Below are 27,893 nucleotides of genomic sequence, written 5' to 3'. Positions count from 1 at the left end.
TGGCAGGGGGCTATGACTTAAGGAAGATCTTATAATGACTGCAGAGCCTCCCCTACAGTTACCACTGGGGTGGAGGGCATGATAAGTCAGATAACCTGGCAGGTAGATGCGCTGACCATCTCGCATGTGTGTTTCTGTGGCAAGCATTATATCTATATTATGAGCATTGAGGAATAATCGAAGCTCTTCAGAACCTCTAATTAACCCCCGAGCGTTCCACAATCCGATTTTTAAGATTGGTTGAGTCATTTCGGCATCCGTGAAATAAGAACTTGGACCAGTTCTCTGAAAGCTTTGTTCGCCTCTACAGTTTCCTGTATAAGCTTAAATAGTTGGTCCATTCTGGAGTTGATGGCACGAATGGAGCTTTCTAGCGCAACGAATTTGTTGTTGAGGCTAGAGTCAGAGGGTGAGCATGCGTCACTCTGCAGAGATTTATTAGTTATTGTTTGGACAATGTTGGGTCGGACAATGTCAGCATAGGAAATGTTGGTCCTTAATGCCTCACCTGATATGTATCCACGAGTGGAGCGCTGAGTGGGGTTGTTTGTGACAGGACTATCAGTCATCGGGAGCCTAGGCCTCGGCCTTAGTTTCTTATATTTTTCTGCTCTGACAGGGCAGACCTTGTCTGTAGAGGCATGATCACCTCCACAGTTTACGCACAAACATATGTCGCTTGTGCAGAGTGCTGAGCCGGTCATATGAGGACCACTACATTTACCACAAATAGGGGCCTGGAGACAGTAGTTCTTAGAGTGCCCAAAAATTTGGCATCTTTGACATTGTAATAGGTCTTTTCTACGGGAGGCACGTTCAACAGTGACTCTGTATCTGCCAAGTTGAGTTATTTTTAGGGCCTCTGCAACGTTCGGGCATTGTTTTAGGTTAATATAGAATAAATTTTGCCTAGTTTTGTAGTTTATTGTATTTTCATTATCTTCCTCATTGACCTGTATGTTCTTCCAGTCTGTCTTTTTGGGGCAGTATATATTTAGCACCTCAAAGCCGTGCTCACTAAATGATTGTTCAATCTGTGATTTGGGAACATTAGCATGGATGCCTTTAAGCACTACTCTATAGGGTTTATCTTCCTTAAGTTGGTGATGCCAGAATTGACAGTTCAGCGTTGTTAGAGTTTTAACAGCTGCACGGAAAGCGTCGGAGTTTGTTGTATAGATTCTGGAAACACCAAACCTAGAGGTACGTATATTATAATTAGAGGAACCAATGCTCTGATTAAGGGCCTGTTCCAAGGAAAGCGGATCGCTTACACTCGGTACGCATATAGCTGGCGGCTTGTTTGATTTTGCGGGTTGTCCAACTACATGGGGGGCAGTCGGGTCATCATTGTCAGAGTCGGCATCCGACAGGTCTTGGTCCATAGTCTCCGCTTCATCAGCCAAAATCTCATAGCGATTGTCCCCCAAACGCGCGGCAGTGGATGTAGAGGCCGCCTCATTGGGAGGCACAGTGATCTGCCGTTTAGTTTTGCGGATCGGAGGGGGAGTGAGGATAGATAAAGGGGACTGAGTCACACCTTTGCGTTTCCTGTGGACATTACGATCTTGTGCTTGGAAGAGGCATTTTGTCAAATTGCTGTCAGTAGACATAGTTGGGTAAATGCTAGACGCTACGATTGCAGCTTCGGTGTATGTAGGAGTACATACCACGCTAGCTTGGACATTGGTAATTGTGCAGGTTACACTAGTAGTGGTATTGCTGCTAATTGTCACCATCGATTTGGTGATCGTTGATTGTGTAGGCATACTTGCGAGGAAGGCAGATAAATCAGCACTTTTGGCACGGAGCTGGGAGCGTATTACTTCAGGGTCTGCACCAGCTACTTTTCTCATCTCCTCGAACTTATCACACCCATTTCTAGGTCGCGATTGAGCAGATGATTTCTCCCTTATAACAACTGACTTTATACTTTCATATGTCGTATAATGCAATTGATATTCACTTCACACGTTAAGAAGACTGTAAGGTAAGTTGGTGACAACCTCTCGCTTGCGCAGGTGCGCAGGGCGAGGGGCAATAGTTTTCGGCTATGGCAGAAACTAGTAATCAAATTTTGTGGAATAAAGCTGTTAAATACTTTTCATTTCGGACCAAACATATTAGCATATTGTAATTTTGTATATTATATATTGTATATTGTAAGAAATGGATATCAAACATAATAAGTAAAAAGCAATAAATGTGTCAGTACGAAAACCGGAATAGGTGTTGAATACTTTTGTAACAGTATGTTAGAAAATATATTTTTTTTGCGTTGCCTAAACTATGGCTCGTAACCTTTCAAATATCCTCTCTTTCAAATGTCTTACTTACATGGCGTTTCCCGTATCTATTACAAACATGACTAACTGCTTGGTAATGCACATCCCATGGCCTAGAGTGGAGTTAGTCAGCTGGTTATAACAACAAACCAAATCGATCGGCCAAAAAACCCGTATCGCCAACACCTTCAATCCGCATTCATTCGATTCACATTCAACATGCAGTTTAGCGCCTGCTGCTCAAGTTCAAATGGAAATTAGCGGTTGGTGTTTGTTTTATAGCCGAATGCTTTCAAATTCCAGCGAGAGTAAGGCAAAGCGAACGTGATACTCATTGCAAAACCCTAAAAATCCCCAAAAGCCCTGTGCCCCTGTGATGGCGATCGGTGAATGAATAATTTGCCAGGCGACCCAAGCCCCTGGACCGGAGCAAAACCAAACAAGTCGGCCAGCCTGGCTGGTCCACGAGTCTGTCCGGCGGACTGTCCGCGTCCCTGCCGGAACATAAAAGCCCAAAAATGTATGACGACAACTCTTGAGGCGGTTGCCGGTTTTATTTATTCAGTTTCGAACGCAGGTGGGCAGCGAACAACTTGTGGGCTGCTGAATGTCTGTGCTCGTGGTTTGTTTGATTTCTTGGGTGCGCTGCTCTAGCGATCCACAATATGAATCATAATAAGTTTGAAAGAAGTCTGGGAACCACTCTACTTGGATGCTCTATATATGGTGTTTAAAGTACTTAAACTTTGCATTTTTCTTTCCGAGAATTAATCCTATACCCTACCATTTCTCTTTACTGATCTTTTCCCATCACATTACGTTGATGCAATGTTGTGTCACATTTGAGAGGGGATATTTGCAGATCAACAACATTAACGCTTTGTGCAATCGCCAAAGCAAACGCGAAACGGTAGATGGGTGTTCATGTTTTATTTATAATTTATAAAATCGTTTGTCTTCAGCATTTCTCTCTTCATTTTTGTCATTTGGCAGACCGTACACAATTTTGCACAATATTATATTTGTTTTGTTTTCACGTCTTTGCGGATTTGTATCTGTATCGATATCATTTTACGCAGCGTTGGCTTTTTGGTTTATCACACTGTGCTGGGGACCGTCGAACGAAATTTAAATATCTTTGTTTATAACTCGTTTAGAATTGAAAATTGCCTAAAACAAACCGAGCATCAATCGCTCAATGTCTCCCACTCCACGTCTCTGCATTATGGCAAGTTGTCCGACCTTGACAAGGTCGCGTTCCTCTCGGTGGCCCCGCCACCCGAGTCACTGGCTCCACCACCACTTACGAGCGGTTGGTCCGCACCACCGAAGAGTAGCCGTAGAGCACCTCCACCCCGTCCGAGTTAAAGATCCGCTCCACCCGCGGAGCACGCGTCTGAATGGGACGCTCTGTAGTGGTTGTGGTGGCTGGAGTGGTGCTAGTGGTGCTTGTGGTGCTAGTGGTGCTTGTGGTGCTAGTGGTGCTAGTGGTGCTTGTGGTGCTAGTAGTACTAGTAGTACTTGTGGTGCTTGGATAACCAGTGGTACTCGTTGTGGTTGGAGCACTGGTAGTTGGCTCATCCGGAGCACTCGTGGTTGTTTCTGGCTGAACATTGAGCTGTATATCCACCTTGGTGGTCAGCAGAACAGCCTCGGTGGTTGTGGTTGTTGTCGTGGTGGTGCTTGGAGTTGGAGTAGTGGTTTCCTCAGCCTCGGTGGTGGTGTCAGGGGCTGCTGTAGATGAAACCAGTGGCACTTCTGCGGGAAAAAGACCTTTATAGTTAATTTTTCTTCGGAAAGGTAATAAAATAGCTCATGAAATAGATAGTTTCCATTAATCTTCCGCCTACAATGAGATATTCAAATTTAACACACCTGTGGTTTCCTCTATCGCAGACTCTGTGGTGGTTACTCCTTCACTTGTCTTTGGCAACTCAGTGATAAGCTCAGTCTGCTGTGCTGTGACTTTTGGAGCAGCATTTTTGAAAAGCTGGTAGATCGGCACCACGGTGGTTTCCATAGGTTCCTCCTCCTGATCTGCATCACTTCTGGACTTTGTATTCTCCTCCACCAAAGCGGCTTCGGTGGTCACAACCATGGACAGATCCCTGGGCTCCTGGGGTGGTGGTGTATTCGTGGTGGTCTCCATACGGTTCTCGGCCATGTCCAGATCGACCTCTTCCATTTTCGCTGGCACTCGTTCGAAGAAGTTCCGCATGGTCACAACCTCCTCATATTCGGTGGTTTCTTCGGTCTCGGAAAAATGGATGGTTGTTCCCTCCAGTGGTGTTACAGTGGTGATAGTTTCTGGACTACTGGTAGTTGGTACAAAACTCGGTGGCAGTGTGGTTGCGCCAAACTTAAAGCTGCGCTTGATGGTGCCGGTTGTATTCAAGGGATTTGGTGGCTCCGTGGTGACTGGAGTCTCAGTCTCGGACTCCGATTCCGATGCCGATTCCGACTTTAACTCCACTTCCGATTCAGGCTTTTCGGGATGCTTCAGCTGCTCCTCTTGGGCTCGTTCCAGCGCAAGCTGCTGCAACACCGAGTCCGGAAGTGGCTCCTCCGTCAAGGCCATCGGACTGGCCTCGGTGAAGCTCTCGCCCTCGGGACTGGTGGTCAGTATTACATCCGCATCGACGTCCACCGTGATCGTTCCCTCCTCCACGGACATGTAGGTGGACTGCTCCACCATCTCCTCGGTGGTTTCATCATCCGGCGAAATGGTGGTTCTCTGTGGAGCGGCTCTCGCATTTATAGCCACTGCGATCATCAGCAGAATGGCAAAGGTTCGCAACATTTTCGGCGGACTTTGTTTTTTTTGGTATTCGCGGAATGCGAGGCGGTTCAGTGGCTCGGTGGCAATGAATCAATCGAGTGTGGTTTCAACTCGCCGAAAGCTACGTTCACTTTGGCTCAAAAAAACTTGCTCCTGTCTTCAAAAGCTTTCTGGGTGCCTCGCGCTCTCTCGCTTTTTCTGCAGAGGAAAAAAGTATTATGCTTTAACGATCATATAAAAATCGGGGTCTTTAAAGTATTAAGCGGTGGTTATAATTCAAAATTGATGATCTGCAGATTATTGAATTTTTTATTGGTTTTAGCTAAACATAATAATAGTCGATTTCCTCATTTTTCTAAACACGGTTTTTAAAGCTTTACTTTTGTGTTTTGTTAGTTAGTTGATCATACTTTTTTAGTTTTAAATATTGATATTAATGAATACAGTTTAGTTTTTCTCTAGCTTTTACCATATTTTTTTCAATTTAAATGCATTTTTTGGATTATAGAATGGTAATGCTGGATTTAGGAAAAATAAATTAAACAGCTTTTTGCTACAGTCGTTGTCATAATAATTCGTTTTTGATGTTTTACTTTGAGTTCAAAAGAGGTTGATCATTAATTTCTTAAAGCTTTGAATTTTAATACTAATAAAAAGCGATTATTTTTATAGTTTCTTTATATTTTTCACAATTATTTGAATTAGATTTTTTGCAACTCGAAAGTTTGTATTCCAAATAATCACTTAAATATTTCACTCAATTCACTTTATTTATTTTAAAAGGTTTTTTATTTTTTAAATGATTTCCAAATTGTCACTGAAATAACGCACTCATTTCAACATTTAAAACCTTTTCTTCTTTCTTTAGTGCCACTTTGAAAACTGACTTTTTCGAGTTGAAAGTGATCGTTTTTTGCTGTGTAGGTCTACCTCAGACTATTTCTCTGGCTTTTAACTGGTTCACTCGGGGCTGCTGGCTTCCGCTCCACGTTGTTGTGACTAGTTTTGTTTGCGGCGAGGAACTAAACCGTTTGCAGCTCCGGCTCGGGCTTTTAAGGCAAGGCGTTTGAAAACTGTTCCCGGCCAGGGCTTTGGGCTCAGACTCGAGCTCTGGCTCTGGCTCGGGCTTGGACTTATGTTTCGATTTCTGGTGGCTCAGCTGCGGCGCCAACTGCTCGTCAGGTTCGGCCTTTTTGATGGACTTGAAGTACAGGTGTGCGATGAGACAAAACGACGCGCACTTGGCCCAGAAACATCTTTCGATGGCACTTCCCCCTCTCCAGTTCAATTTCACTTTCAACGCACTCACTTACCTGTGCTCACCTTTTGATATTGATTTTGCTTTTCGATGCTGCGGCTTTTCAGTTTGGCCCGGAGTGGCAAACCGGCTCTGTGGTATGGCAATTAGTTGGTTACAACTCGACGGCCTCTCATAATTCGCGGTTATTCAACGCTCTGCTCCGATACGCTCGCATTTCTGGCAATTGATATTAAACTAATTCGATCAGAACCAATGGGGCTCTTTGAGACCTGCCCATTGTCTTGGCCTGAAATAGTCTCTGATTGCCGGTTGAATGATCGCAGTAATTGAGTGGAAACGAGACAGCTTTGAGCTAAGGAATGTTTAAAGTAAGCCAACGTATTCCGAAAACACAAACATTGCTTCTGTTTTTCTGCTATTGATTTGGTCAACTGAGATCGGAATTTCTTAGTGGAACTGCTTTTTATTGAATCCAAACAAACTATTTTTAGAAAAGAAAATGTACATTATTTATTTAAAGATTAAGGCATTTATTGACTTTACTGTTGTGTAAATTACTACGAGTATTAGTATACACGCGCTTAATTAACTTTTAGTTAAACAAGTAAATCGTTAAGCTTTGCCAAACTTGAACACGAGATTATGAGAGCAAACGTTCAAGCTTCATTTTCATAAGCGGTTTTACTAAACACATTTCTAGTTGTAGTTCCAGTTTAATAATTTTATGCCAAGAGCAAACTTAATCCCCTGATCTATTTCCGGTGCGTTAAAAAAATTATATGACAAATTAAACTTGCTAAAAATAACAAAGTAAAGTGATGATGTATCGGACGAACTACATATCTCAATATATTAAAATAATAATATAATAATATTTTTATCTCAACAAGTTTATATGCCACTCGTTTTAAATTATAACTATTTTCATGCAACTACTGTATGTGAGTGTTTGACATTTTCCATATAAGCAAACGTAAGGAATGTCTGCGGATTTTGTCAAGTGGTTTCCGCTGATTGGCATTGTTATACACTTGAGAGTGAGTCAGCTTTTAGCGGAATTCCAGAACAGCCATTATATTCAATGTTGTTATTTTCTAGCCAATTTCATTTGAAATTTTAATGTACTTCCTCACAGTCCACTTATCTTTCCGGTGGTCATTGCCATTAAACGCATAAATATTCCCAACGTCTTTGACCTCGCAAATTGATTCCCTGGAAACAAATTGCGTAAGGCATCTCAAAAGAGGAACTTTCATAATTAGTTCTTATCGAACCAGAAAAGCGACCGCAAAACTCTCGTTTGCGGCAAACTTGGACAACAACATAAATATGGTTGACCATAAGGACAAGTTTTATGTCAACTCGACAGAAAATGTCTTCTGTACGTGGCCGAGAATCTTAACATCTTGCCACCACCAACGGCGATAAAGGCACTTACAACTACAACTGTCAACTACGAAGGGCAATAACAATAAACTGCGCACTATTGAACTACAGTGAGGTCTCCCTTGGTTACATTTTATTTTGCAAAGGTAATAAAAATAGCCAAAGTACAATAGGATTTTAAAATCACTTATAAAAGAGTCTAAAATAATACAGTGAAAAATGGAACTCCTCGGATTTCTGTACTGAAAATATATATTGTGGCATACTTTCAATACCTTTTGTAAGAATTTGCCAAGCTGTATGTTTTCTTTAAATAAATGATTATCCTAATACAAATTTATAATATTTATAATGTAACTGTATTATCTTTGAAGCTTGACTGTACACTCTATTTGGCGTTTCTGCATAGTTCAGCGAAAGTGTTCAGTTGGGAAATCCGTAAATGCCGCTTACTTTTGTTTCGGGGGAATGGCCAGCCCAATATGAATTATGTAATGATTGGCTAGGAACTTGCGACTTTAAGTCCTGCCTGTCACAGCACCTTTAGTCAACTTCAATAACATCATTAGGGCCAAAAGGAAGGAGGCTGCTGGCACTCACTTAAATTGAGCTCCTGCCGTCAAAATACCGGACACAAAGGCCACTTGGCAGGCGGCCAACGTAAATATGACTTATAAAATGCTCTCGAAAAAAGACTTTTTGGCAAGCAAATTACTTTGCTAAACTGATGATGGAGCTGACTGCCTGGCTCTCAGTACTCTGATGAAATATTTATGCAAAATATACCAAGTTGGAGGGCAGGTGATGAATCGAGAATTCAATTTTCCTCGGCGGCTACTTCGAGTGTAAACAAAGTATTAATCATACGCCCTGTGGGCAGAACCATCCCAACGAAGAAGAAGTCATTAGCAGGCAGTCGGGAAATGACTTGAAATCATTATTATTAAAGTGTGCCGGCCGACTTAAATCAAAGTTGGGAGCGCTTTCAATTTGGCCATAGTGAAATGTAATTTAAATACCAAGTGAAATAAGCTTTTAGATCCGCTCCAGTTTTAATGCTTCGGAAAATCATTAGGAAAACATTTCGCATGCAAATTCGGTTCCGTACAAATGTAATTTTCCTCATCGACTTGCCCGGACTTTGAAGTGTCGCCAGTGGCAATTTGTCCGGAGGGCGTGGCACTTTATTGCTTAACGATTACGCCCGCTTCATTGGCTCCTGACGCTAATGTTTATTTCTAAATTACTTCAAATGGAAATGCAAAGTCCCCCTGATTCCGAAGTAAAATCAATCAATTCTGGGTGGAGCTGCCAGTGTGTGCTTGGAAAATGGCTACATTGTTTTTACCTCATTACTTTGTAATCAATAAGCTCTCATAAAACTTATTCTCCGGCACAAAAGTCACTTGTGGGGCTCGAATTCCCTTCGAGTGGCTTGTTATTCAAAGGAACTTGAAACTCTTCAACTCTGTTTATATTTTTAAATTTCATTCCTGGTTAGTATTAATTTCGCCATTGTTCACAAAACCCAACAACAGAAACGGGCAATTTGAAGCAAGCATTGTAATTGTATTACAGAAAATTATTATTGTTTAAATGCGAAATATAATGCGAATGAAAAGCCTGTGCGCCGTCTTTTGTCTTTTCTGTAAATTCAATTATCGAACCAAAACGAAATAAAAATCGGAGATTGCCGATACTCACATACATTCGCATGTATTTACTTATTAATCCTTATTTAAAAAGCTTCACTTAATTGTTGGTTGACAGAGAAATATGCATTTCATTTCAAAATTTTTTCCTGCCGTTGATAGCAGTAAAAAATTTCGTCTTTATAATAACTTCGGTAAAACATAACACATTTACTGGCCTGTTATTACTAATATTACCTTTGGGGGCTTTGGAATAAAGGCTTTGTATTCAATGCTGTTATTTGCAATGTTTGGTAAAATGGACAGTAGTTTTAAAATGTTCAAAAACAAGTTTGTGATGCCAAAACCTAACTTAAAATAATATAATTAATTTAAACTAACAACTAAAGTGGTAAAAACTAACTTAAATGACAATCCTAAATGTTAATAAGTACTTTTCAACAAGACTGTCTTATATTAAATGGAAGGGAACATAACCGAAGAAGCCAAAGTTCATCCCGAATACAAGTTGATTTAATAAATTATGATGTGCGGTGGGCTGTGGTTGTTTTGATGTGCTCGAGTGTGTGCATCTACGACGCTAATGACAGCCCCTGGAGGAGCCCTACAATATCATTATAAGCCAAAACTAAATCAGCAACAACCGAGGCTAAGGCCAACTCACCAAGGCTTAGAGGGAGAAAGAGAGAGGGGGCCAGAGCGAGATGGATAGACAAAAGCTAGTTGCACAGGCAAGAGCCACTAATTGACTTTAATTATTTTGTTGTACTTAATGTCTTGTTTACACGAGGAAAAGAAACAGAGAGCTGCAGAGAAAGGCGGTTGGGGGCCGGGAAATGTGGGCGGGGCACTAACAAATCACTTGTTCATACTATAAAGGCAAATGAAAAGCAAAAGCACAGAGGAACCTGGAGCAGTGGCAAAAAATGACAGCTGATGGATAGAAAACAGCTAGATAGTTAGATGGAATAAGCTGCACAGAAAATAATTCTTAAATACAAATGATTATTTGGAAAAAATTTAATTTATTAATTCCATTTAAAAGTATTAAACAATATATTTACTTTTTGCGCCAGAAAGTCACTTCCAATTTCAGCTTTAAAATTGATAAATTATAATTTTCTATAAATTAGAAAACAACAACAAAATATTTTGGAGTAATATTTATTTTCTCATTTTTGGGGTGTTATTTGTTATTGTTATTAAAATATGAAATAAAACTTCAAATTCTTATCAAAATCATTGTTATTAATTCCTATTCAAATTTTTTGGTTTCGTTTATTTTTTGGGGGTCTTATTGCTTTGAGGACTTGTTTGAGAGAGCTTTAAATTCAGTTTCATATGCAAACATAATTTTTTCAGTGTAGAAAGCAGTGGGAAAGTCTGTCAAAGTTAGTTAAAAGCGATGTGTAAACATGTGGGCTTAGCTTAGCGGGAAAAGAGCACCTCCATCTGCCTGTCTCTTTCTCTGCTCGGTTTGTCTCTTTCTACTAGTGCATCCTCCTGCTGAACTTTAATTAAAGTTGAATTTGTTTCAGTTGTGTGCTTGCAACTGCGGTTGCACGTTTGTTTCGCCTGCTGCAAGTTGGTTTTTCCTTTGGTATCATCAACAAGGATTTATAAACAAGAGCTCCCTAAATTACCATTTACGAAATTAATTTAGTTAACATGTGTGTATGTTAGTATAACATTTTTAAGATGTGAACCTCTAAAAATAGTTGCTTATATCTTTGGAAAAATTAAACAAGTTGACATAAAGGAGGTAGTCCAGTCTAAAGTTCAATTTCTGGGCTCAATTTTGAACAAGGAGCGGAAGCAATTCGACATTAGTCGACAAGAATTCAGCCAGCGACAGGAACTGCATTTTTCATTTCCCTTCGGCCCAGAGGTAATATCACCTGAAAGTTGTGACTTTTATGCTGCTCCCACTCCTGGCCGTAATCCCATCCTGCTGTCGCCCACTGTGTTTGTGTTTGGCTGTTTATTCAGCAACAGTGCGCGCGGTAAGTTTGCCTACAGTCACAGACTGCGTTTTCTTTCGCCATTCTCTCCTTGTGTCCTCGGTCGCCAGTCGCCAGTCGCCAGACGCCAAACGACGACAAATGAAGGCAATTCATTGGGCATGCGGCTTTAAGTTGTCGCTGCAAGTGCACAACTGCGGTCCACAGGCGCTCTCGTTTCCCATTCCGCGTCCGCGTCCTGGTCTTGAATCTTCACTCAAAAAAATGGCTTAAGAGTTTTTCAAAATTTCCATTTGATATGTTTATTTTGAAAAATGTATGACTTGTAGTATGGTAAGTTTATGATACCATTAAGTGGTAGCACAACCGGCATAGAATATAGCCCAAGTGGAAAATTCTTTTGATTTTTATTTTAACTTTGATTCAAAGTTCCAACGCACAAGAAAATCTTTATATTATTTAAGACCTGTGACCGCGATTATTATAAGTTTGACCAATTAATTTTAGCATGGCAGTTGTTTGATATAGAAGACCGATTTTTATTAAGTTAGAAACGCATTTCTGAAATGATTAAGTCTAAAATTAAAAATGTTAAATGCTTTCAAATTGTTTAAGTGTAGTCTTGGTGCTGGTCCTGTGGCATCGACTCCTGCTGCGGCCAGGATAAAGTTTTGCGCCCGGCTGTCGAAATGAGTTGCGTTTTAAGTCGCAATTAAGCGTTTGTGCTGTTGGCTGCTTGTCTCCCGCTTTTCTTGAAATATTCCCCAGCTTTCGGACAATTCAAATATTGGTGTAGAATAAAACCACAGTGGGATCTTCAACCGGAAGATCCATTGTCGTTATCAGAAATGCAGAATTATTTTGGGTCAATCTGATACTGAGAATATTTAAAACAATTTATCAGTGTATAACGTTCTTCTTAAGGCTTAGTATGCAATTGGGAGCAGTCAGAAAAAGCTACAAAAATCATTGCATACTTTTTCTTGCTGCCAAAAAGACGAGAGAAATGTAAACTACACGTGAGATTTGTTTTAAATGATTTCATTTTATGCTCAATAGGGAAAATTAAATCTTAAGAAGAGAAAATCAAGTAGAAGGTACAGGTAATTTTCGAAATAAGTAAAATAAAAAGAGCAACCAAACAATCTCTTGATTCATCAAATTCCCTACAAACTTTCATAGTACACATTTCAAAATATAATAATACCTGCTTTACTAAGGGCATGTATTTAAAGTTGTAATTCATAATTTGCCTCAATCTCTCATTGGTCGTGACTTGTTTTTAATTTGTCACATTGTTTTGTATGTGTATTTCAAAAGCTCCAATTACCCAAAAAGACAAACAAAAAACTCGCATAAATTTTCTTAAGGTATTTCTTTTATTAAAAATAAACGTACATTAAAAATTACTCATAAATTTGTACACATAAATTAAAGTATTGAGAGTAGCACAGAAGACGGATCGAACAATTCTGGTGGAAAAAGTGGCCGTATCGAAATGGGAGCTCTCTGTGGGATGGTTGTCGGATGCATGGGATTGGATTGCGCCTGAGTGATTGCACCTGAGGTCCTCCAGCCGGAGAGCCTGGCGATGCTGCGATCGGTAGATTGTTAAAAATGTCATCACAGTCATATGAAATTGGAACGAAAGGAGCTGGGCCAGGAGTCCCTAGAGTCACGCTGGAACTTCCGTTGTGGAGGTGGTGGTCAGGACCTCATCCTCCAGAGCATCTTCCGTCGTTGTTGTGACTGTCGTGGTCGGAGCTGCCATAGTGGTCGCCCTGCCGATCATATCCAGTCCCAATCCGTGCGGCAGGTGGACATTGGGCGGCAGGCCCTCCATCATCTGCTGCTGCATCTGCTGGCGGAGCTGCTGGCGCTGCAGCTGCATGGCCAGGTAGTTGGCCAAATTGGCGGTCAACTTGGCCCTGTGGTTCTCCACCCTCCGCACATTCCGAACCAGGCGGTTATACACCAGTGGTTTCACATCGATGGCCCAGAGGAAGTCGAGGTGGTTGAACCGCTCCATGGGCACCAGGTACTTGTCGATCACATTGGGCAGCTCCCGTGCCAAGCGGTCCACTCCCGTGGTTGATACGAGCAGATCGTTCACGGAGTAGTACAGAGCCACTGGCACCTTGACCCTGGATAGGTCGTAATCCGGCGGAGTCATCCGGTTGTACTCCAGCTGGTTGCGCAAATACCCGCGGTCGAACTTCCGGAAGTGGCCCGACTTCATCAGCTGGCCAAAGTGCTCCAGCTGCTTGATGGAGGCTCCCGAGGGCGTGTGGCTCAGCATCACGGGCAGCATTGTCTAAGAAAGAAAGAGTAATATTTTATTTAATATTCGATCACACAAAAATCTAATGGTAAAGGATTCACTGAAGACGAAATCGACTAATTGACTAATATATCAATCGATTGCTTCCTTTATATAAACCATCTTAACATTTTGTTAGGTTTCAGATTTTTTTTTTAAATTAATTAATTAAATTCAATTCTGTGGTGTAAATAAAGTCATTAATTTTTCTCTGAAGCTTTATTGTTGCCAAATTATAGAATATTTCAATTTTAAACAAGAAAGTATACCTTTGAATGGTGCAGTAAACCAAAATTAATTTAAAGTTGAACGTCGACCTTTCTATAAAAAGTTGCTTAATAATATGCTCTTGCTTATTTTGTAGGGTTTTGAATATCTCACAGTTGTTGAAGAGTTCATTTTCCGAGTGCATGATTACCCATTCTGCATCCTACACCTGTTTCTTGCACAATGTAACAACGGCGCACCATGTTTCGAGGGCACAGCATGGCATTATCGCCCTATATTACTCGTGCTGGGAAAGTGGGGAGGTGCACTGGGGGTCCAGGTTCACGTTGTTGGGCCAGAGAATCGCGCCTAATTTGCATGCATTGTCGCTTGTTGTCGGTGCTCCGGCATCCCGACATCCCGACATCCTAACATCCCGGCCGTGCCAGTTAATTATGCCAATTTCAAACAAGGCCGACGAGGACGACCAGAAGATCCCGCCCACTCTTGGCGGCCATTGACATAATAGATAATGACACCCTTTCAATGCCAGATACCAGGCCGGGTAATGCCCCCACATCTTCCTACTCTCCATTGCCAAACACTCGCATGTTGTTCAAGTAATTTAAGCCAGCCGCACTTTGTGGGCCATAATTTTGAATCTGCGGGTGTTTGGCTTGCGGTCGATTATCGGGCAAAGTTTTGCCAGGGCGCTGAGCATATTTAATGCAAACATCGTGGCCGCTTGGGGGATTAAGATAGTGTTTAATTACGTTTAACCCATCGATAATTGCAGTCCCGAGTTACTATTACTGCGTGTGCCTATTTGCATTCCGCAAAGGTTTAATGGAAACAAAGTCCCCAAAAAGGAAGGTTAAATACGCCTGCAGAGCTGATTTTACCTCACAAACGGTCGTGAGCAATTAAGGACATGGGGCCCAAACTGAAATGCAAACCATCCCGACCGACAATCGAGTTGAGGCGGGTTAATTAAGTGCCAACTTAATAAGGACAATCGAAGGGGACATCCAAATCGATGCCTCTCCCACTCATTCAGCCTAACAAGTCACGCGAAATCGTGGCCCAAGCATACCCGACATCCAATCCCAGTCAGGATTCTCCATATCAGTTTCAACACACTGCGAGAAATACGCGGAATAAAATTTTAAATGACTAATAATTAAAAGAAAAATTAGATATATTCTGATAAAATTACTTAATTTTCACTTTAAAAATCAACGCCGAGCTACATAAAAGAAATATGCACAAAGTAAAATTTTCTTCTAATTTTAAGCTAAGGGACTCTTAATTTTTAGTTTTAAGGAACAAACTGGAGATATATTGACGCCAAAGTTAGTAGATTAAAAAGTTCTGATTATTTTGAAATACCCATTTTAAGTTAAGTGCTAAAGTTAATATAATAAAACATATTTAGAAAAAAATATCTGTCTTGGTTTTCAGTACCCAAAACTAAAAAACTATGGTAGGTCTGGGAGTTTCGGATGTTTATCCGTAATTTTATAATTTTTTACTAAAATATAACGGCTTAAAAAAGACATCACTCTGCCCTTTTCGGCACAGTGCATTCGCTTACTTTGTTCAGCTGTTCGGAGTTGTAGCCGGCGACCAAAAACAGGATATTCGAGCAGACGTCCTGCGTCATGGCGTTGTCGTGGCACACAACCTGGCTGTGGTCCACTAGGAATTTTGTGTTGGGCATGAATTCCGTGATGCGCAGCATTCGTGTGGCGGCCTGCAACAAAAACGGCATCACAAGGGGAAACACGGAATGGGAAATGGAAATGGAAAACGATCCGGCCGCAGCTGCCGTTCCCAATCCAAGCCAAAGCCAGAGCCAAAGCCAAACACAAGCCCAAACCCAAACCCAAACCCACACCCACCGTGAGAAAGTCGAGGAATAGCACCAGAGTGCGGAAGAGGGGGCTCTTCATGTCGTGGATGTAGGCGATGGGGGCCAGGGCGTGCATCGAGGTTATCTTCTGGGTGTAGGCGGGCTGCTCGGAACAGAGGACCCAGAAAATGGCCGTTCCCTGCGAGTGGCCGATGTAGTGCACCTGCTCGTATCCGGTCTTGCTCAGGATGTAGTCGATGTTGGCCGGCAGGTCGTACTTGCCCATCTCGTGGAAGGTGAAGTCCCAGAATTCCTGGTAGTCGCTGTTTAGGCTGGTGTGGTTCTTCGAGTACCGGTTGCCCCGCGAGTTGCCCATCCACACATCGTAGCCCAGATCGGACAGCATGTAGCCTGGTTGATAAATTAATTACATAAGTGATTATTTTTTAAGAAAATTCATTCTAAAAACTAAATTATATATCCATGCAGAGAAAATACTGCAAGGCCCTACAATCTCTTCTTCTTTTGAAAGTTAGAAAAAGCATTGGCACATAATGTATCCTTGTTTGCTAAGTTTACCAAGTCAAAAGAAAATTAAAAAGGTATTTATTTGCAAGTGCAATTAAGTCCTTTGGGCGTTAATTGCATGCATCTTTGCTACACTTTTTAAAACTTACCTAATCCGGACTTTGGTCCCATGAGCACCCACGTGGCCGAGGTATCCAGGATGCCGTGCATCAGCAGAACCGGCTGCGCTCCCTTCTTGGGTATCCGGTGCATTTCCAGGATGTAGCCGTCCTTTGTCACCACCGTGTGGGTCTCCGACGGATATCCATATTTGCGTATTAATTTGGGCTGTACGAACGCAGAAAAAACGGAACCACATTCGACGGAGAGAGAGAAAGGTGTTAGAAGTGCAAATCATGGTTGTGTGAAATTGAGTTGCCTTGGTCCATGTTTTTACCACCTGCCCTCACCGCTCTTCGTTTTTACCCCATTAATTTGCATAGTTCAGATGGAAGAGCAGGTGGATTGGACCAGAGCAGCGTCAACCCCATCGTCATGGCCTTAGCCACAGTCATTTGCACTAATGAATTTTAATTTGTGGCATCAACAAGTTAACAAAGTTACCAGCCAAGCTGTTGTGGTAAATTGCTCGTGGAGTGGCACTGAATAATCTTGGTATTCCATCTCAGAAATGGAAAAAGCTGTGTAAAGTGCGGTCAGAGTATTTAACAGCCGAACAGACTACTCGCATTTTCCAAACTATTTTTACTGACAAGTACGAGACAGAACCTTATAGAATTTCTTTATTGACACCGCTGAAAACAAAAGTATCAGCGAAACTATAAAGCATGATCAACATTGGGGATGCTTTATTCGAACTCCAAATTCCAAACTACAAAACCCACGCGGCCCTCCTTAAAAGTACATCGCCATAGTTTAACCCAGTCACGTATCAAGCATACGCACTGTATGACAGCATACTTTTCTTCCTGCTGGCAAATGAATTTATAGGTTTTTCAGGCATTCGTGATGCGTTTGATAAGTCTGGGCGGTTATGTAAGCCGCTCGGGTAGTGGGTGGCCGAAAGAAAAACCCATAACACCCCAAACACCATTGTTGAAATTAAGTTATAAACACGCGATTACCCAAATTTCAAACTAACAAACAAACCGGCCGCGCGAGTGAGAAAACTACAGAAATAGACTCTCTGCGAGCCGACTGGCATTTTAATTAACCTTGGCAGCGAATAGCCCCTACTGTTGTTGGCCACAAAATAATATAAACACTGCAATTGGCCAATTGACTTGCCGGCTGGTTGGACAACACGAGGAAGTGGTACGCAAAGTAAGCCAGCGAAATGTTTTTTCCTGCTCCGTTTCTGCATGTTTTGTTTTCGGCCGATTTAGCCCAATGCTAGAGCATTAATTTGGCTTGTTTTTGTTTTTACTTATCTTTTAGGCAATTTCCTTGCCTTGTGTCTTGCGTAAGAGCTTGTCTTTGTTCGAGAATGAATAAACGTGCGAACGAGGTGCAGAGAAGCCGCAGAAAGTGACTTGGCCAAGCCCCGAAAATTGCAACAGCTGCTGCCGATGCTACCCGGCGAAGTTTTTGTTTTTCTTAGCTTGACACACATTTTGCGACACAGCCGGCCAATATTTGCGCAGAGCCGATGCTCAAAATGCGTTGCAAAGATGCTCAAAATGCAACAAAGTGCGGCCGGCAGCTGGATTTTCCCGCCCAGCGTGGTGTTGGCCAATCTCGGAAAGTTTTGAAATTCACCCGAGGCGTCACATATTTAGTAATAAAAGTTTTGGCAACATTTATTTGTTGACGACGAAAAATAACTAACGCTGCAATTTATTAAATTAATTTTACTTATAATACTGGCATTTATCTTGCCTCATTGAAGAAACTAGTTCTTGCAATTTGTTTGGTAAAATTTGTACTTTGGATCACAAAAAATAGGTTTTTGTTATAAAATAAATGTTATCTTTAATTTCATATTATATGCTTTTATTCATCCACACAGAAAACCTAAATAAACTCATTTGTTGAATAAACTGTTAACACAAAACAACAAGACAATAGTACAGAAGATTTGCACAAATATGAAAATGTTTGATTTAACGCCAATTTAAAAGGGCAAAATAAATAAATCAAATAAATTGCCGGGCAAATAATGTGCGCAAACGTTGGAAAAACTATAATTAAATAAAAACGGTGGGTTTAGCCACTCACTGTAAAAGTAAATGTCCAACTACACTGATTTCGACCTGGGGCAATGCAAAAATGGATTGTGACTGTTTGTCGATGGGCGCCATAATTTTTGTCGGTTTCTTTTTCCATATTTTTACTGTTTCGCTAACTGAACTTTTCGTTCGTTCGGCTGAAAGCCGCAAAAAACTTCATTAGCACCTACAATATCGTCTTGAGATGCGATTAACATAATGTTCATCATGACCCACTAATTTTTGTGTTTGCCTGCCTCCGGTTTGTGTCCATGCTAATTGGCAATGCGATGTGTGCTTGATGGTACAGTGAGCATTGGCATGATGATACTCGCTGTATGAAATATAAGAAAAGCACTGCGAGTAACAGCGGTCCCACATGAATTTAATTTTAATATTACTCATTGTTTTCTTACTTAATTTGTAAGTACTGTACATCAAGTGTTGCATGGATATGCATGGGCTACCATGTTTTCGTTTGCTTTGTGTTTTTCCACTAAAATTCAATGCAAATTTGGTAGTGTCAACCTTTGGGGGACTGTTTTAAGGGGCTTTGTGGCGTGCCTTTGATTAATTTGCATACAACACCTTTGCCAGTCGAACTTGAGCCGAGCTTGTCATGGATTTTGTGGATTTATTTTGAAGAAGATCCAGTCGAAGCCACAAGCCACTCTTGAGTTCGCCAGATGGATGGATAGCCACTTTGAGACCATCGCTCATTTTGTAACTGACCTTGATATTGACTTCGGCTTTTATCACAGTCATTATAATGAGTGCCGGTCGAAACGTCTCGATGTCATCAAAGCCGACCCCAACCAGTTTTCCCCCTCTTCGTCTGGCTGCATTTTCTGTGCCGCTGTGCTGGCTTTATTCCGCCGATGACTGACATCGTTTTAATGACATCGAAAACTTAGAGGTTAATCACATTTGAACTCTGCTCTCAAGATGACTGATCAAGTGGAGCAACGGCTTTAATAATATGCAAATTACTTCGATAGATTAGGGTTGCAATAACACCAATAAATGGTTATCAGTTGGTGATGATTAGGGGAGTGATTTGAATTTAAACGAATAAAGTTAATTGTTCATTTGAAATTATTAGTATTATTTGGAAAATACTAATCTGATCATTAAGTATAGTTGTTGATAATGCTTTAGCTTGAATTCAGAGTACTATAATTTAGTTAGTTTTAAATTCGTTTGCCCTTTTAAAACTCATTACAACACCTAGGCGTAATCAGTCCAAATAACATCGATTTACCAATCCTTGGCAAGCGAAGACTAAAAGAAAAGACAATGCGGAAATCTTTAAATTCAAATTAAGGCAAAAACGAGACAGTTTTATGCAAAACAAAAGTGAGCCAAGTCGAAAGCCGAAACTATTTCCTTATTATTGCGAGGCAAAGCCTTGGGCTTTCTTCGTTGACATTCGGGTGGGTGAGTTGAGGGGGTGGAAGTGGGCGGTGGGCGGTGGGTGGTGGGCGGAAGGCGGGCAGACTGCTAACCCATATTTCACAGTCAGTCAAGCGCTGTGGACGTGGACAGGTTAGCCTAATTGCACGTTGATGATTGTGTAGCGTTGACAATTTCAATTTGTTATTGTCAGCGAAGAGAGGTGTCCCCCGAGATATATATATATAGATATAAACGTATCTGGCCATCTCCCAACCCCCGATTATGCAAGTTGGCAACGTGCAGAAATTGTGACTGACTTGTGAGGCTTGGAGTTTTATTCCGACTTTACTTTACTTTAGTTACATTGCAGACACGCGCCTGTGAACGCGTTCGAAAGCCCAGCCATGACTTTGCATAAGATCCACTTGAAAAGTACGGCGGCACATGGGTTGACAAAACGCCAGCTACACTATACACTACACACTGTACACCACACACTATATGTCTCCCTTTATAAGTTTCTGGGTCTGCGCAACAACTTGAATCACGTAAATCGCATAAATACGTTACGTTATCGTGGCCAAATGTATACTTGAGCACTTGTTAATAACTCTTTTCCTTCGACTTTGCCGTGGTTTATTGGCTCAGTTCATTTTCGCCTCGCTGTTTGTTGACCCCACCCTGAAAGCGATTGGGTAATCTTCAGCTTGGTGTGATCTTTGATATTTGGCTGGCAAAATATGAAATGCAAATTTATGCCCTCGAGATATGTGGTTTTGGAAACCCACGGAAAACTTGCGGCTCGCACTTACAATTGTGTGAGCAAACGCCCAATGAAAATGTTGATCTAATTGCTGGTCACGTGAGCACTGTAAATGAGCTCAAGGTCAATACCTACGGCTATCAATTCTAAAAATCGAACTCATTTGGTGTCTGTGACTGCCATAAAATGCTTATTTCGTATTGGATCCATTTCGACGAAGGCTACACCCGGCTTTGGTATTGTTGTAAGTGGGTTTTAAAATTATAAACAAATAAATATCAAACCTGATTCGATTTCTCCAAACTGGAAGCCCTCTTATGCAGTTTTACTGTGGCAACGATTATTCTGCCACCGACAAAGCCATACACTTTCGTGTTACTTCACAGCTGTATTGCAGGCTCGTAAACCTTTTAATTAGCTTCAACTCTAGAAATAAATTCATCAGTTACGTACTCGCACTCACTGGAGTTAGACATGATTAACGCCATAAAAATGCTACGAAATGTACACAAGTTACGGCAGCTCCCCTTTCTCTTCGAAAAACAAAGGGAAGTCGGTGGAAAGTGCAGTGGCAACTGCAGTGGATCACGGCAGGTGACCATTACCAAGTGCCGCCAGACGGCTCGATTGAAATTGGTAATAGTTCTCGGACAGCACACGAAAACTCGTACTTCGAGTCAACGAACCCTGAGAACGGAAACTTTCTTTCGCTGGTGAGCAGTGAAAAGTGTAAATTTATATGACACACAAAAAATGGTTTGGCCAAAGTAAATACCAGAATAGAACGCGATTGGGGCCCCCAGAAAAGCTTTTCAATACGGTTATGAAAACAAAGCAAAACCGTTGTGGAAAACCAATGTCAATGTAAGATGGGAACTCAAGCGTGGAGTATTGACCGACTTGGGTTAAGTCTATATATCAAAATCACTCTCATAAAAATAGCTTTGGTACCTACAGTTAGAAATTAAATCCATGCCTAGCATATATTTTGAGTTTAGTTCAATATATTTGAAGATTCAGATTTGTACATTGATACTTACACAAAGAACCTTTTATACGTACGTTTTGATTAATAATGATAGCAAAAAAATGATTAACTAATTTCAATTTTCAACATTTTATAAACAAACCGAACACAAATGTATTTGTTGTACCTTCGCATTTTGTACCCCTGCCCATTACCAAAAGCACGTACGTTTTGTACAGTTTGGGTAATGATAGTGGTTAATAATCGTTAATATTAATAGCTCTACATTGTTGCGAATTATTTGATTTCGTAGGTTGATATTATCAGCATTACAACATTTAATGCATTCATATTTATTTAATAAAATGTACTTTAAATATAAGAAAAAAAATAAAAAGATACAAAAACTAAGAAGTGAAAAATAATAATAAATCAAAATACGATGTTCGTTACACGTTAAATTGGCAATAATGAACCCTTATGGTAAAGCAGTTTATAATTTTATTTTTTTTTATTAATTTGACTTATTATACAAGTACTCAAAAGTAAAATTTTCATTGCCTTTTGTGGCTACTGGATGTTGCATCTAGTGTTTACACCTTGAAATAAGTATAACTTTCAAGTCAGCTAAGGCTATGCATCTGTAAGAAAATCAATTTTTCTTTGAATCTCTATGTCGCTACGATGTAAGGAAAAAAAAATTTAATTTTTTTATAAACCACAAAATGTTGCTACTATAAATCATAAAAGTAATTGGCTCAAAGACAACTTCAAGCAAACTAAGTTTCAAAAGAGTGTTTAGCTTATAGAAACTTCACTCTTTCAACCAAACGAATATTTGTTTTAAGAATTTGGCCTAATAAGATATATTTGTAGTGCCACAGACTTATGTTTACAAAAAGGAACCCTAAAGTCAGATCGAGTAAAAACAACTTAGGGGAACCCAAAGGATCTGCTATCTCAAATATTCCCGTGGTTTTCACCCTTCAGGGCTCACCGTAATGAGGGAGGCGTCCTCGAGGACGTCGGACTTGAGGTTCCTGCCGCCACCGGCCAGATTTGCGTTGCTCGACAGCAGCACGGAGTTGAGCAGGTTCTTGAAGCTCAGCGAGGTGTAGCTGAAGGGCGAGAGGAGCGTGAAGGCGCCGGCCCGCCCGCACACCTGCATGGCCACGAGGCAGTGCAGCAGCAGGGTCATCAGCAGGCGACCTCTGACCTCGACGGTGGGCCGCATCGGAAGGCCGCTGTCCAAATACAAATCCAAATCACGCACTCACAGCGACACTCACTTCGACACTCGAACACTCACTCGCCAGCCGACTCACGCTCAGGCGGACACACAAAATGGGGCAAATTGGCAAATGCAACAGTTGCTTGCACTTAAGCGTAACGGTTACGTCGCCACTATCTTTTTTCTCCCGCTTTCGTCACTCTCTTGGCAGTTACGTGTGGCGTCTTGGCACTCCGATTGACTCGGCGGATTGGTATCCTTCGGATCGACTACCCACTACCGACTACCGATTACCGACTACCGACTACCGACTGGATGATGGCAATGGAAACTGTTCCCGCGGAGAGCAGGGTGCAGGAACGGGTATTTCGGACTCGATCTTATGGGTCTGCGCGTGGCCAGCTAATTGCGGTGGCTTTAACAACCGTCTGGCTTGGGATTCGTTGATCGACTGGTCGTTTCGTAGGCAGAATGGCTTGAGCTAGGCTCGAGTTTTAGCCCCGATCTGCGGGCCAACTTGTTCGAGCCGGCGCTTGTGGATCGCGAGCTTGTGGAAGGTGAGTATAAATAAGCAAGCAGGTAAAGTGCGGATTTAAAGCGGGCTACAGCTGCTCTCAAGCTGCTCTTTTTGCCTGAAAATCATACAAATGTTATTTACACGCCACTAGTGCTTGTGTTTTGTTTTGAGATGCACTGAGAATATACAAAAATTGAAGTGCACAAATTTAATGGTTTAAATCACAAAAGGGGAGGTTTTAATATAAGATAGCTAAAAATATGTTTAAAAAGAAAAATCAACTAAAAAACCCTTGTTGATTTTAAGAAAATTAGTTTAATATAATATATTGTTGAGTTATGTTTTGTTATGTGAACCTTAGTAAACTATGCATAACCTTTATAGATTTGTTTTTTATGTTTCTGTATGTAAGGTAAACAAAAATAAAACAAAAATGGCTTAACAGCATTAAGAATGTGTTTTTAAAAAATATAATAGTCACATATATTAAACAAATGCACTTTTAAACATTTTTCTATTTATAGGCCTCTTTTCATTGTCAGATTTTTATCATAAGCTGTGGTATATTTTTTTTTTAGTTTTTTCTTTAATGCCGTTAATACCGAAGTTCCAAATCGGCTATTCAAATAAAAGATATACAAAATCGGAGTGTAAGGCCATTTATTTTAAAAGGCAACCTTTACGTTTTTAAAACCATGAACACCTTAAACATACAAGAAATCAAAGAAAAGAAATCATACAGTGCAAAGAAGCCTTTAAATAGTTTTTGAACAAAGGACTACCATTTTTTTTAATATCACAGAAGAATCCCACAAAATAATTTTAAAAACTGAAGAAATTCTCTAGTTAATATTTAATGACTATTTTCTTCTGTGTGCACAATTTGCCGACCTAGCTCAACTCCCTCGGATTAGTCAGCTGATCGAGCCGACATGTTTGACGCCCCCAATGCAACCCACAACCCACATCCCCCAAACCCCCTCCATCCGAAAACCAAACTCAGAGTTTGGCGCGTGCCGAGCGAGTTTTTTGCCTAAGTCTTTCGTTTCGATTCGCTTTTCTCCAGCAGCAGAAGTTTTTTTGTTGTTCGTTGCACGGGGTTTGGGGCTTGGGGTTTTGTCTCTGAGTTGGATCCGTTTAGCCGTTAGGCGTTGGATCGTTTGGCACGTCCCGGGCGTCTCACTGACTTGATTGCGTGCTCCGTTGCCGCCAAGGTAATTGCAATTGAAGCCCCCATCCCAAGACACCGACTGTCGAAATATTTGGCTTGGCATCGGGTTACGTCTGCACTTGGCCAAATTGAAATGCAGGCTGAAATTCACACTGTTTTTCTTTGTGCCGCGCCACGTTGAAGATCGGCAGTTCAGCAGCAGCCTATTACCCCCCACTTTTCATTGCGCGATTTGTTGTGATTGCCCATCATTTGTTTTGTTTACATTTCGCCGTCTCGTTTGCCATCTGCATCTGGGGGATTATTTCAGCATTCGGCTGTTTGTTCCCACTAGCTTTTGCAACGATCTCTTCCCGATCCCAATCTCGGATTTCTTGCCGCACTGGTTGGCCTTGGCCGGCCAATTTGTCGGGCCCTCAATGACAACTGCGCACAGGCATTAATCATAAATTCAATAACCATTTTTACATGCATTCTGACCACATCCCAGCAGTTTCCAAAAGTAGCGAAAATAAAAGCCAAGAGGCACGGAAGAAATCGAAGAATATCTTTAAGATACGCTTTTTTGTAATTACATAACACCTTTATTGATTTACGGATATGTCTGGGCTTAAAAATACTTTAAATTATATACAAGGCCTTAGCCCAATTCTGGATGCAAAATGAATATTTCCACATGCAATTTGAATATTTCCACATCCTAAATATAAGACATACACAATTACAAGAAAAATCGCTGTACCCAATACAGATCAATCTGAATCACCAAAGCAACGATTTGGAATGATCATACATGAGATCCGCAATTTCAAGGCAAGTAATTATATTGCAATGCCATCAAGTGTGCAACAGAATCGCTTGGCCATCGGACTTGGACTTGGAGGAATGTCATGAACACGTGCCACATGCAATCAACTATGGGGCAGGAGCAGGGCCATCAACTTCTTTTGCCGTGCTGTTCGTTATTATCTGGCTCGAATTGTTACGACTGCAATTATATGGGGCTTTTTTGGCTCCGTCGAGATTCTTACAACATTTTGTGCGTCGGATTTTCGGATACCAACTGAAATTATTGCAGCCAACATGGCAATACCAAATCGAGCTGTTGCAGCTTAACCCATTTATATAAACTCTAAATACATAGTTTAGGTCCGGTGAAAGAAAATAATAATATAAATAAATAATAATAAATTTATATAATAAAATTTCGATTTACTTCCCAGTTAGGCTAAATTAAAATGTGTTAAGCAATAACAGAAAATAATCACCATTTTATTACCTAGTTTCCGTTTAATTGTTTTAATTTGTGTAATAAATCTCTGAGCCAGAAAACTTACAAAAAAGATCTCTCCCTCGCTCAAAACTAATTGTAGTGCTGTGGAAAATTACCCGTGGTTCCGTAATGGGTTAATGCCGCCAATCTCAAGGTCGCAAGGCGCGAGTTATGTTGTTTTTTTGTAATTTGTTTGGCTGCTGCAGTCGAATTTTTGTAATTTTTGTTTTGCTTTTATCCCGCCACTCAGCGTGACACTGAAAATTGTTATTGAGAGCAGAGGGAAAAGGGGCAAGTCCGCGGATCCAAGCTTTTTTGCCGGTCGGTAATTTCTCTGTTGTCCTCAGCTTCTTGTTTGTGACCTTGGCAGGAGTGTTTTTGCGCAGTTTGCGATGTTTGCCATATGGTTGACACACTTTTCGGCCGACCATCTCATTTCCATATCATCTTACGCCTACTTATACGTACATAGTGTCAGGAGTGTTTAATTAGCGCACTTGACATCGCTCCGGGTTGGGTTTAACTGCTTGGGAGCGTCTTTATTATAGTGCTTACACTTTAATGGCCCTTAATCCGCTCCCAATTGTTCCAAATTTCTAGCCCGGGGGAACGAACGGATGACTAGCGCTGTCCCTGAGCCAAGAACCTTTGTTCTAAGACTTTATAGCCCTGAACGATTAATCTCATGATGGACGTTTGCAAATAATAAAAACTTAATAGACAACTTAATGCCAGAACGGAAAGGTTGAACTCTGATAAACAGACAGCACATGTGCTGGCCATAAAAAACACGTTTTTAATACTTATTCCAACTTATAGGGCAATCAACGTAATAAGTTACTAAAACTCTCAATAGTTTATGTCAGCGATTCCGTTTTTAAGCCACATTTATTTAACTATCGTGATTCTTTTTAAGATAAACATCGTTTAGCAATATTTGTACCAATATTATATCATTCTTAACTGCTTTTATTAAGATAACCCTAGTGCTACGATTGCAATTTAATTTTACCACATTGTTTCAAAAAAGGGATCCAACAACTTGTTCTAAACTTAACCCAAAAGTATATGTAATAATATTCTACAATGCAAACAAGAAAGCGTTCTTAACACCATCTAATTTGTAGTCCGAACTTATATTTTTTTTTTCTGTTTTTACTACGTGGGTGTTAAAACTTTTCAAATAACTAAATTGAAATTTTAGTTAATAAATACTAATGATATTAATTTCTAGCAATAGTTAATAAGATTGTGCCAGTCAACATGACTTGTAGTAAAATATTTATTTCAAATTTGATAAACTTGTTGTCAGTCGCCCTATCAAAAAGATGTATGTAAAAATATGAAAATAATAAATACAACAATAATCCAAAACTAAACTAAGAAATTGGAATAATAGCAATATAATGAAGAAGCGTTAAACACGCGTAAACAAAATCTTGAATTAACATATCTTTAAACCACAATTTCGTGGTCCAACTTGGGGTTTGACCTAATTACTCGTGCCTTCCAGGCGACTTAAGTGCATTAAATGCCAAACCCGAGCCTGGAATTCGGACTTGGTTGACTTGGGAGTTACCCAGCCAAACACTCTGTGAAAGGATCCGCCTTCTGGGTATTCAAAACCGCCACTTAATTGTGGCGCCTGCCGCATACCCACGCCAACAGCAGCGGGAAACGGCAGACCCCTTGCCAAATAACTACAATCAGGTCGCCGGCGGCAGCAATTCCCACTTGGTGGGGCGTCCTCTGCGTAATATGGTAGTTTGGGGTTTATTAGCCGTTCGGTGGCTTCTCCCGCGGCCGATAAGCAGTCGACTGACGATTATGTAAAGTGATTTCTTGCTCCCGGGATCTTGGGAACCATCGGCTGCGGCTATTACTGTCATCAATATTTGGTAACGAATTCCAATTGCATGGCATTCCAATTCAGGTTGATTGCACTAACTATTTGCAGTCGCAGATGCAGTGGCGGCCCACTCGGGTCGCTTCTCTCCATCGACCATCGGCTGCGACTACTGGCCTGTTATTATATAACCTTCCAGTCTCTCGCCGTCTTCTCGCACACAATTTTCCTAAGCAAACCAAACCAAACCGAGAAACCGAAAACTCTGCTAATGGCGACATCGAAAGTCGTT

At 41.0% G+C, this 27,893-nt stretch overlaps 2 protein-coding genes across 5 annotated transcripts; both read right to left on the bottom strand.

The window, feature by feature from the left end:
• Positions 1-2,350: 2,350 nt before the first annotated feature.
• LOC128262397 (mucin-2) lies at positions 2,351-6,750 on the bottom strand. 4 transcript variants are annotated; one of them, XM_052996632.1, is made up of 3 exons: positions 6,378-6,750; positions 4,161-5,262; positions 2,351-4,043 (listed from the first exon to the last, which is right to left on the bottom strand). In XM_052996632.1, the coding sequence occupies exons 2-3, from the start codon at positions 5,083-5,085 to the stop codon at positions 3,589-3,591; spliced, it is 1,380 nt and encodes a 459-aa protein (XP_052852592.1). In that variant the 5' UTR covers positions 5,086-5,262; positions 6,378-6,750; the 3' UTR covers positions 2,351-3,588. The 4 variants fall into 4 exon arrangements, with proteins under 4 accessions (XP_052852592.1, XP_052852591.1, XP_052852590.1 ...); XM_052996631.1 differs by having other exon boundaries at positions 6,388-6,750; XM_052996630.1 differs by lacking the exon at positions 6,378-6,750 and adding an exon at positions 5,952-6,264.
• A 5,950-nt stretch (positions 6,751-12,700) lies between these two features.
• On the bottom strand, positions 12,701-23,307 carry LOC128262073 (lipase 3). The gene is made up of 5 exons (XM_052996108.1): positions 22,561-23,307; positions 16,381-16,558; positions 15,753-16,114; positions 15,446-15,604; positions 12,701-13,638 (listed from the first exon to the last, which is right to left on the bottom strand). The coding sequence occupies exons 1-5, from the start codon at positions 22,795-22,797 to the stop codon at positions 13,000-13,002; spliced, it is 1,575 nt and encodes a 524-aa protein (XP_052852068.1). The 5' UTR covers positions 22,798-23,307; the 3' UTR covers positions 12,701-12,999.
• Between the last annotated feature and the right edge of the window lie 4,586 nt (positions 23,308-27,893).

The sequence above is a fragment of the Drosophila gunungcola genome, unplaced genomic scaffold, assembly GCF_025200985.1.
Source record: "Drosophila gunungcola strain Sukarami unplaced genomic scaffold, Dgunungcola_SK_2 000001F, whole genome shotgun sequence".
Classification (NCBI taxonomy): domain Eukaryota; kingdom Metazoa; phylum Arthropoda; class Insecta; order Diptera; family Drosophilidae; genus Drosophila; species Drosophila gunungcola.
This window is presented reverse-complemented; position numbering and strand designations above follow the sequence as displayed.

What these genes read in the sequence shown, in the direction of transcription:
- LOC128262397 (XM_052996632.1), bottom strand. Translation starts at nt 5,085, where the DNA reads ATGTTGCGAACCTTTGCCATTCTGCTGATGATCGCAGTGGCTATAAAT. An exon ending in TGCGATAGAGGAAACCACAG is followed by an intron (nt 4,044 to 4,160) that starts GTGTGTTAAATT and finishes TTTTTCCCGCAG; the next exon opens with AAGTGCCACTGGTTTCATCT.
- LOC128262073 (XM_052996108.1), bottom strand. Translation starts at nt 22,797, where the DNA reads ATGCGGCCCACCGTCGAGGTCAGAGGTCGCCTGCTGATGACCCTGCTG. An exon ending in AGGACGCCTCCCTCATTACG is followed by an intron (nt 16,559 to 22,560) that starts GTGAGCCCTGAA and finishes GCGTTCGTACAG; the next exon opens with CCCAAATTAATACGCAAATA. An exon ending in ACTCCGAACAGCTGAACAAA is followed by an intron (nt 13,639 to 15,445) that starts GTAAGCGAATGC and finishes TTTCTTTCTTAG; the next exon opens with ACAATGCTGCCCGTGATGCT.